Source organism: Oncorhynchus keta, chromosome 5 (assembly GCF_023373465.1).
Source record: "Oncorhynchus keta strain PuntledgeMale-10-30-2019 chromosome 5, Oket_V2, whole genome shotgun sequence".
NCBI classification, from domain to species: domain Eukaryota; kingdom Metazoa; phylum Chordata; class Actinopteri; order Salmoniformes; family Salmonidae; genus Oncorhynchus; species Oncorhynchus keta.
In genome coordinates this window covers 11,816,333-11,827,249 of record NC_068425.1, presented here as the reverse complement: position 1 = coordinate 11,827,249, position 10,917 = coordinate 11,816,333, and the positions used below count along the sequence as shown (strand labels likewise).

The 10,917-nt window shown below is 44.3% G+C and overlaps 1 protein-coding gene across 1 annotated transcript; it reads right to left on the bottom strand.

The window, feature by feature from the left end:
• Positions 1 to 6,202: 6,202 nt before the first annotated feature.
• Positions 6,203 to 10,340, bottom strand: LOC118370835 (estradiol 17-beta-dehydrogenase 1-like). The gene is made up of 6 exons (XM_035756010.2): positions 10,128 to 10,340; positions 9,591 to 9,752; positions 9,228 to 9,407; positions 8,986 to 9,079; positions 8,702 to 8,885; positions 6,203 to 8,516 (listed from the first exon to the last, which is right to left on the bottom strand). The coding sequence occupies exons 1-6, from the start codon at positions 10,222 to 10,224 to the stop codon at positions 8,349 to 8,351; spliced, it is 885 nt and encodes a 294-aa protein (XP_035611903.1). The 5' UTR covers positions 10,225 to 10,340; the 3' UTR covers positions 6,203 to 8,348.
• Between the last annotated feature and the right edge of the window lie 577 nt (positions 10,341 to 10,917).

Here is a 10,917-nt window from a genome sequence, read left to right as displayed (position 1 = left end):
ACCAATAATGTGTGAAGTGGAGGGGGGTCTATGTCAAACAACCAATCGGAACGAACGATAGGAGTGTTATAGGCTATGAGTATTCATGTTTGCCATACAAGCTAGAACTGTCACTGGGCTGGACAAGAGTAAAATTGGCTGGGCCAACATTTTCCAGTAAAAATGCAGCACAAATTCCCCCCCAAAAATATTTCAGTGAAAATTTGTACAATCACATTGCATAATTTAACACACAACACAGGATACATGTGACCAGGAAACACCACAAAATCCCATTGACAAACGAGCCCGTTATTATTGCAAAGTAGTCAGCGCAAGTGCTGAACTACACAACCGCTTACAACATAATGAAATATACAACATGTCTATCCCCTACATATTCAGAGAGAGAGAGAGAGCGAGAGAGAGAGAGGAAGAGAGAGCGATAGAGATCTACAGCACAGGCACGACAGGTGGATTCAGGACCATGGTCAGCGCATTGGCCAGACACCAGCTCGGCACTGGATTAGAATATGCGCTAACCGTTTATTGCACAAATAAGCAAGGAATAATAGAAAGCTCTGAAGGTGTTTTCATTAAGCCCAAAAGAGGCCCATTTTTACCAAATGAAAACAGCAACTCACAATACAATACAAAGCCTTTAGGGCTATATCTTGAACTGTATGGCAGGTATGACATGACTACACACTTGAATCAGCAAACACAAACGTGGCCTACCAAGGCAGGCATGAAAACATGAAATCATCATAAATGGCCTAATATCGGGTATGAATTGTCACAACCTGATCTGTTTCACCTGTCCTTGTGCTTGTCTCCACTCCCCTCCAGGTGTCGCCCATCTTTCTCATTATGCCCTGTGTATTTAGACCTGTGTTTTCTGTCTGTCTGTGCCAGTTCGTCTTGTTTGTCAAGTCAACCAGCGTGTTTCTCTCAGCTCCTCCTTTTCCAAAGTCTCTCTTCTTTCTCGCCCTCCTGGTTTTGACCCTTGCCTGTCCTGCCTCTGAGCCCACCTGCCTGACCACTCTGCCTGCCCCTGACACTGAGGCCACCTGCCTGACCACTCTACCTGACCCTGAGCCGGCCTGCCGTCCTGTACCTTTGCCTCCTCTGGATTACTGACCCCTGCCTGCCTTGACATGTCTATTGCCTGCCCCTGTTGGAATATTAAACCATTGTCAATTCGACGTGTCTGCATCTGGGTCTTACCTTGACACCTGATAGTAGGAACTGGTCATGACTGACCCAGCAGACCTGGGCCAGCTGCGCGATGCCATCTTCTCCCAGGGAGCCTCCATCGGTTTGCACAAAGAATTGCTTCGTGGCCTTATGGAGGGGTCCAAACGTTGGCTGAACTTCATGACCGTGCGTTGGATAATTTGCTGGAGCAATTCTGCGGGTTGTCTGGGAGGCAGCCTACCACGGTGGTAACCCCACAGCCCCTCTGTAACTCGACTGTGAGCAGCGTCGTCTCATCAGTCACTCCACCTTCTCGGGAGCCCCACTTGGATTTCTGCACGTTGGCAGCGGAGAGTGCTTGGAACCAGGAAAAGCTGTTCGATATGTTCCTACACGGCATCTTGGAGGAGTTACCTACTGATCTCGATTCCCTCATCGCTTTGACCATCCGAATTGATGGGCGATTACGGGAAGGACGGAGGGAGGGGAAATTCGATTAAGTTCGCTATACCTTGCCTCCGAGTCATCCCGGAAGTCCCCGACGATCCCGTTGCCGAGAGAACCCAAGGCTTCCCGACCTCCCTCGAGAGTCGCTGAAGATGGCTGAGTCACCGCTTCCTGAGTCTATGCAACTAGGCAGAGCTGGGCTGTTGCCAGCGGAACGGCAACACAGGATCAACACAAAGAGTTGTCTGTGTTGCGGGACTTTTGGTCTTTTTGTGGCCTCTTGTCCTTTAAAAGACCAGGCTCACCGGTAGGAGCGAGTACTCTGGTGGGCCATATGAGGAACTTTTCTGCTTCCCTTGCTCGCACCCCTTTTCATGCCATTCTGCTGTGGGAAACCAGTCTAAATCTCTCCGGGTCCTCATTGACTCTGGGGTCGATGAGAACTTTTTGGACGCTACCCTGGCTTCCTAGCTGAACATCTCCACTCAGCCCCTCTCCATTCCCATGGATGTTAGAGCGCTGGACGGGTGCTTTATAGGCCGTGTTACTCATAATACCACTCCCATAAACCTACGGGTGTCAGGGAATCACAGCGAGACTATTCAATTTCTTCTCATCAAGTCTCCTCAGATTCCCATGGATTTGGGATTCTACTGGCTCCAGTGACACAATCCCCGCATCAACTGGTCTATGGGTGCCATCATGGGCTGGAGTCCGTTCTGCCACGCCCATTGTTTGAAATCAGCGCAGCCCGCCCCGGGACGGCTTCCTGTGGGCTCGGAAGGTGCCCAGGACCTCTCCACCATCGCGGTGGAATTCCAGGACTTCCGGGAGGTGTTCAGCAAGGCCCGGGCCACGTTGCTTCTGCCGCACCGACCCTATGAATGCGGGATTGACCTTCTCCCTAGCACCACACCGCCCCGGGGATGTCTGTACTCTCTGTCGGGACCAGAGACTCCCTCTTCCTCTCCCGTAGGCGCAGTGTTCTTCTTCATGGAGAAAAAGGACAAGACCCTGTGCCTGTGCATTGACTACCGGGGACTCAATGTTACCCACTACCACTCGTTTCCTTGGCCTTCGTGCTGCTCCAGGGTGCCACTGTGTTTTCCAAGCTGGATCTACGGAATGCCTACCACCTGGTGCGGACACTAGAGGGGGACGAGTGGAAGACTGTCTTCAACATAGCCAGCGGCCACTACGAGTATCTGGCCATGCTCTTTGGCCTCACCAACGCCCCTGCTGAGTTCCAGGCTCTGGTCAATTATGTTCACCTCGACAGAATCCCCAACTGTGGCTTTTTGAAAAGTTTACATAACTCATGACTAGCTAACTCTAGAATTGCAGGTGGGGGGGTACCATATGATTGCGAAACAACATTAGATCCCAGGAACCTCCTATGCATGGGTGGGCCAGTGTTCAATCTGGCAGGGCCTCTGCCCAGACTGGCCCTGCCCTGGCTTTGCCTCAGTGTCCTCAACACTGTCACAGTGATGCTCTTATGGAGAGTCAAAGTCCAAATCCACCATCCATGATGTGGGTGGGTGTTTCATGACGGAGGGGATGACTGAGACAGGAAGACGACATGTCTGGTTATGATGCAAACCTGGACTTTGGGACACTGCCTGGTACACTATCTCCAACTGTGGGTGCAAACAAACGCAGGGCAACTTGCAAATTATAGCAGGTTGACATGGGTCACATGATATGACCTACTGTACTGCAGGCTAGAAAAAAACATCCATATTGGTATTACCAAATGCAACATGGCTTAAATCCACTATTTGATTAAAATAATTGTGGCTTTGCTGTGTGTTGACCTCCCACATTAATTCATGTCCTATAGCTTACGCTACTATAAGGCCAGCCATAAAACTGTTAGGTAATTCATAATTAGATGGATAGTGGTAACATAGCCATAAGTGGAAGAATTAGGTCACATACAGGATCATCAGGCCACTATTAGGCCAGTTTACCAAACAGCGATCAGAGATGGCATATACTGTACATATACATAACTCATAACTAGCTCGCTCTGTGCTGTAATGGTAGGTTCTTAGACTAGCGTTTGGCTCTTGGGTGTTAGAGCCTCACACTGTATTTTACATAACCCACAGCGTAAAATAAGACCTAGTTTGCTCTGTTGAGAGTGGTGACATTTTGTGTCATATTTTTGTGCCAGTTTGGGATGGAATGAAACAGGAGCCTCAAGCGAGAGATATGTATGTCTTTTAGAATTACAGTGTACCTCATTGTTTTCATTAAACTCAAATTCAAAATTTAAAAATACATTTTAAAAACCATTGTCCGCAACTTACATGGCCTTCACAAAGGAGACAAAAGAAACCACCACTTACAGTGGCGTCTTTACGCTTTAGAGACAGTATCATCAATCACCTGGCTGTATGTTTTACGTAGTTATGACAATTATTGAACTTTATAGGCTTACCCCTCATTCAAATCAGGAACTTTATCAACAAGCCAACACGATGGCTAGGATTACAGTATATGCCACCTGGTGGACAAAATAAAGAACATCTGTCGACTCGTGTTGGATCGTGTGAGAAACACTTCAGTAATATTTACAGTAAATCAGTGAGTAAGACGGCTCACGACACATAAACAGGTTGAACAGGGATGTTGAAGAGTAGCTTGTACGCGGTTTCTTGGAGGTTGAAATCTCCTCCTTCAAACTGAAATAATTGTCATCAGTTTTCATGAGTCACAACATGGACCTTAACCAGAACCACGGAGACTGAAATGTACCTCGTTAGGAACAGAACACTGTGTGTGTGTGTGTGTGTGTGTGTGTGTGTGTGTGTGTGTGTGTGTGTGTGTGTGTGTGTGTGTGTGTGTGTGTGTGTGTGTGTGTGTGTGTGTGTGTGTGTGTGTGTGTGTGTGTGTGTGCACGCAGACGTTCATATGCTTTGTTTGTGTTCAACTGTTTGTCACTTTGTAGCAATGTTTGGAGAGGAAGGACAGAGAACCTCTTCTGTTGTTCCTCTGGGTTAGAGGTATTTCAAACATGTCCATGAAATAGGTCACAGAGCTAGAAAATCACATGAGGGAGAAAGTCTGTACATAGTTCAATGTCAGAACATTGTGAACTGGCAGGGAAAACATACTGTGTTGGGGAGTAGTGAACTACATTTAGTTCAACTAGTTCAAACTGCATTTTGCAGTAGCTTGGTGGTAGTTGAACTTCATTCAAATATTGGTAGTGTTATTGACTGTTTTTTACCATGTGGTGGTGTGCAATTTTAACTACTGGAACTACACACTACTTCTTCTGCAAAAATAAAATGATATATGGATGAAGTAGGCAAGAATTTCCTTTGTATTTCGACATCAGATCTGTCTAATTCTCACTTGAAACATAGTTTTGTGTTTAATACACTAAATTAGACTTTCTGTTGTGACCCTTGAGTGATCTGCGGTTGCAATTTGTCATCTATGACATTTAGATATGATCATTTATCACAAAGTAGTTTGGATGTAGTGAAATGCTTTTTCAAAGTAACTTTTGTTAAGTAAAATACGTTTTTGTTTAGGGTGGCTTAACTTCTTCCAGTGTGAAGTAATTGTTTGCTCAACACGACTAATGATTGACACAAACAATGAAATACAAACGGACAGAACAGGATAAATGCCTTGCTTGTCAAACCAATCATTGTCTAGGAATGAAGTCTCTCCCTGACATATCGCTCTTCCCCATGATAATCATCAATACAAAAAAATGCAAGCGAAATATTGGTATGTTTAGACGAGTGCCAGACAGACGGCCTGATAATATGATCTGGGTCCTTGAGTTAGCCTTATCTCAAGGCCTGGCAGCTGACTGGGGGTATAGTCTGTCACAGCTGGAGTAGGGCTGGTTGAACTGAAGACACACACACACACACACACTCATGGGGGCACACATGGTGGGCACACACAGGCATACGGGCATACACACATTTGTGAGATAGTGATCCAAGAAGTACATTGCTGGGTGGAATAATACCCATGAAGGTTTCATATCCATGCCATGCCCTTGAGAATGTTATCACACCCATGATACACCAGTCAGCAACAGAGCCTTGTGGGAGGGAACAGTACCAGCAATGTGCGCATTAATAAAATATATGAAATTATAAACTTGATTTTTTTTTTTTCACTACCTAATCATGTAATGGGGTTGCTCAATGACAGACATGAATTTGTTTAAAATATATCTAATAACTTAATTTCAGAGAACGGGGCAATCTTTGTCCGGCAGGGAAATTACATTTTTATAGTTGAAAAAAGGGAATTTTGTTTGAATATTTGATCTTAAAAATTACATTTAGTGGAATTTTAGTTAGGAGGTTGATCCTTTACGTTGTGTGGAAGCTGATACTTTGGTTTATAAACATTTATACTTCAAATGTTGTTAATATTAAGAAAAATATTTGTTAAAGCAAAATTTGGGATTGTCCTGTCTTTTGAGAATCCCTGAGAGACAAATTCACCTTACTCTCAGATAAATGAGTAGTACTGCTAGGTTTTACAGTCAAATGTCAAAAAATAACTACATTTTTAATAAAGAACTGTATGAATGATACATTTGTGACATCAATATTTAATATATATATTTTAAAAAGCATTCAATACAATAATATGAGATCTACATATTTTACATTTGAATAATTTAGCAGATGCTCTTATCCGGAGCAACTTACAGTAAAAGTGCCTTCATCTTAAGATGGCTAGGTGAGACAACCACACATCACAGTCAAATATACAGGATACAATCATTTCATTTTCCATGCTAACCAATGGATATATCGAGATTTGAAAGAAGAAAAAAAAAACGCATTTTCATACACATACACTAAAATCTAAGAACAGCAATATCTTACACACACATGAAGGTACACATTGCCAATCACTTATGATGAAAAACATTGGTGGATATAGAGTATTGGAAATAAACATTTCAAATGTATAAGAAAGTTGTGACATAATAGCAAAACCTCCACCTTGAAGTTGGTGGTTGAACAGTGTGTGTAAAGAAGACCATTTTGGCTATCTATGTATTTTGCTGAAATGATGTCCTTGTGTGTGGCTCCAACGCAAATCATGTGTATAACCTATATACAGCCTATGTACAGTTCAAAGTTTGGACACACCAACTCATTCAAGGGTTTTTCTTTATTTTTTACTATTTTCTACATTGCAGAATAATAGTGAAGACATCAAAACTATGAAATAACACATATGGAATCATGTAGTAACAAAAAAAGTGTTAACATATTTTATATTTGAGATTCTTCAAAGTAGCCACCCTTTGCCTTGATGACAGCTTTGCGCACTCTTGGCATTCTCTCAACCAGCTTAATGAGGTAGTCCCCTGGAATACACATGTGTGCCTTGTTAAAAGTGAATTTGTAGAATTTCTTTCCTTCTTATTGTGTTTGAGCCAATCAGTTGTGTAGGGGGTAGGGGTGGTATACAGAAGGTAGGGGTGGTATACAGAAGGTAGGGGTGGTATACAGAAGATAGAAGATAAAATACCAAGTCCATATTATGGCAAGAACAGCTCAAATAAGCAAAGAGAAACGACAATCCATCATTACTTTAAGACATGAAGGTCAGTCAATGCGGAAAATTTCAAGAACTTTGAAAGTTTCTTCAAGTGCAATCGCAAAAACCATCAAGAGCTATTATGAAACTGGCTCCCATGAAGACCGCCACAGGAAAGAAAGATCCAGAGTAACCTCTGCTGCGGAGGATAAGTTCATTAGAGTTAAGTGCACCTCAGATTGCAGCCCAAATAAATGCGTCACAGAGTTCAAGTAGCAGACACATCTCAACATCAAGTGTTCAGAGGTGAATCAGGCCTTCATGGTCAAATTGCTACGAAGAAACCACTGCTAAAGGACATCAATCAGAAGAAGAGACTTGCTTGGGCCAAGAAACACAAGCAATGGACATTAGACTGGTGGAAATCTACCTTTTGGTCTGATGAGTCCAAATTTGCGAGTTTTGGTTCCAACCTCTGTGTCTGATAGACGCAGAGTAGGTGAACGGATGATCTCCGCATGTGTGGTTCCCACCGTGAAGCATGGAGGAGGAGGTGTGATGGTGTGGGGGTGCTTTGCTGGTGACACTGTCAGTGATTTATTTTGAATTCAAGGCACACTTAACCAGCATGGCTACAACAGCATTCTGCAACGATACACCATCCCATCTGGTTTGCGCTTAGTAGGACTATCATTTGTTTTTCAACAGAACTATGACCCAAAACACACCTCCAGGCAGTGTAAGGGCTATTTGACCAAGTTGAGTGATGGAGTGCTGCATCAAATGACCTGGCCTCCACAATCACCCGACCTCAACTCAATTGAGATGGTTTGGGATGAGTTGGACAACAGAGTGAAGGAAAAGCAGCCAACAAGTGCTCAGCATATGTGTAAACTCCTTCAAGACTGTTGGAAAAGCATTCCTTATGAAGCTGGTTGAGAGAATGCCAAGAGTGTGCAAAGCTGTCATCAAGGCAAAGGGTGGCTACTTTGTTTAACACCTTTTTGGTTACTACATGATTCCATGTGTGTTATTTCACAGTTTTGATGTCTTCACTATAGTAATACAATATAGAAAATAGTAAAAAATTAAGAAAAACCCTGGAATGAGTAGGCATTCTAAAAATGTTGACTGGTACTGTATGTATAAAGTAAAGGGTTATATTACATTCCATAGTTTGATGGCTATTTTTGTTCCCCTTTCCCATTAGTTGAGAAGATGATCTTGCTCATATTTCTGATGTACTGGGACCCGTCCAGTGCTGAGATCTTAGGGCTGCTGAGCGGAATGAGAGCATTGTTGGTGTAGTATCTGAATGCAGGGTTCGATGACTGGATGGCATCCAGAAATACCTGTATTGAGAGGGGTCCAGCTATTAAATCTACTCAACAGTACTACTTACACTTCCATAGAAAATCTATAAATATCTAGTATCATATACATTCGTATGTACATGCAGTATGCTCTGGAGACAGGGAGGAGCACCATAGAAGATCAGCTAAATACCTAATAGATGTCAAGTAAGCAGTACCTGTACCTTCACAATATCCTCTGTGTCCTGAGCTGCGTTCTGGAACACCATCCCACAGTGTTGCAGGTACGTGTCATAGAGGCTGCGTGTGTGGGCGTCGACCTGCTGCAGCGAAGAGTCCCCTGGCTCTGCCCTCTGCAGGTTGTCCAGGAAATCCGTGTTGACAGGGCCGCACTCAATAAGACTCACACTGCGTGATGGTGGATGGAGTCAATCAGTACCAACACAGTGCACATCCAAAATGAAACACTGACAAAGGGATACATGAGCTGATGACTGTCTGGACTCACTGGATGTTGAAGTGCTGCAGGAGAATGGCCAGACTCTCACAGGCGCCCTCTACTGCAAACTTACTGGCACAGTACACCTCATTAAAGGGGAGTCCTACAATACAATAACACACAGAGATATTTGATTATCATGGCAATAAATACTAAACAAACCCCCAAATCTGACCTCAGAGCAGTGTCTAAATGCAATTTTATCCCACTCCCCCTCCTGTCACCCCAGCCCTGCTCTCTCTCTCTCTCACCCTGTAGCCCACCAATGCTGCCAGTGACCAGGATGCGTCCATGGCCCTGGGCCTTCATCCCTGGTAGGAAGGCCTGGATGGTACTGATGGTGCCCAGGAGGTTGACCTCCAGGATCTGCCTCATGGTGGCCAGAGACTGGGCCTCCAGCGGCCCCATCAACCCCACACCAGCATTACACACTGCCAACATGAATACCACAGACAAACAGAAAGCCAGAGCACATGACATCCTGTATGCTGTACACATGTAAAGAAATTGTTGTTGATGTAAAAATATGAAGGACATCTGTTCTTCTGTTTCGCGCACACAACCACACACACACGATATAACACTATTGCTGTAAGTCATGACTCTGGTCATACCCAGAATGTTCACCCTCTTCTCTCTGACCCTGTCCCTGGCATCCAGAATGGACTGCTGGTCAGTGATGTCCATCTGGAGGATGTCCAGAGTGTCCTTGTGCAGGTCCTTCACACAGTCCAGCAGACGCTCCTTCTTGGCAAGATTCCTCATGGTGGCATAGACTAAACAGAGTTGATATCAGTGGTCAAGGATATCAGAGATTTCGTCACCAAAGATTTACCATTAAACATGTACGAAACAAAACAGATGAAATACAAGGCTTGATATTGACATTATATTGTCACCATAGTTTCCAAAACTAGAATTTTCTGTAATTAAATTGTGATGCAGGTAAACCAACCAAAACCTGTTTCTAATATGTGGTAAACAGGCATAAAACTCAGAGACAGCTTACTGCTTCAAAGCCCTTAAGCAACAAACACATCATGTATTGTACCCACACTGTTTCCATTTACATTTATTGCATGATCTTACGGCACTGAATAAAATAAACGCTTTCTGTACAGTGATACCCTTGCAAGTCATTTACTGCTTACCTTTGTATATTTTCGCTGGATCCGAGGCCAGCCGGACGGCCAGACTGAGGCCTATCCCCGAGGAGCATCCTGTGATCAGCACCACTGTCTGCTCCATTGGGCTGCTGGTCTACACGTCCTCTGGGTCTGGTAGCTAACAGAGAGATGAGGTCTGAGGGAAGGAGACCAGGAGATACACGGAGCAGCTCAGTAGGGCTTGATGAGGGGTGTGAGGTGAGATGGTATGGGAAGAGATCCAGTTTGTGTTGTTTACTGATGCTCAAAGTCATGTTTTCACTGTCATCCCTATCACAAGGTCCCTAGAATGTAAACACGCTCTCATTTCCCAGCCCAGGATGAAGTTTTGCTAGGCCAGGTGTTCCCACGAGGTCTGTCTGTGGCCATCAACCCATCACCCGAGCCCTTTCACTCCCTATTTGGTTCAAAACATTCTCTAAGACCTAAACCTCACCTGGAGTTGTGGAGCATTGAGCAAGTTGAGGAAGCTAAACGTCTAGGTATAACATTGAATGTTCACTTATCACGATCACGATCCTCGGATGGGGCCACAGTGTCTCCTGACCCCTCCTATCTCAGCCTCCAGTATTTATGCTGCAGTAGTTTATGTGTCGGAGGGCTAGGGTCAGTTTGTTTTATCTGGAGTACTTCTCCTGTCCTATTCGGTGTCCGGTGTGAATCTAAGTGTGCGTTCTCTAATTCTCTAATTCTCTCCTTCTCTCTTTCTTTCTCTCTCTCGGAGGACCTGAGCCCTAGGACCATGCCCCAGGACTACCTGACATGATGACTCCTT

What these genes read in the sequence shown, in the direction of transcription:
- LOC118370835 (XM_035756010.2), bottom strand. Translation starts at nt 10,224, where the DNA reads ATGGAGCAGACAGTGGTGCTGATCACAGGATGCTCCTCGGGGATAGGC. An exon ending in GAAGAGGGTGAACATTCTGG is followed by an intron (nt 9,408 to 9,590) that starts GTATGACCAGAG and finishes TCATGTTGGCAG; the next exon opens with TGTGTAATGCTGGTGTGGGG. An exon ending in CTGCAGCACTTCAACATCCA is followed by an intron (nt 8,886 to 8,985) that starts GTGAGTCCAGAC and finishes ACCATCACGCAG; the next exon opens with TGTGAGTCTTATTGAGTGCG.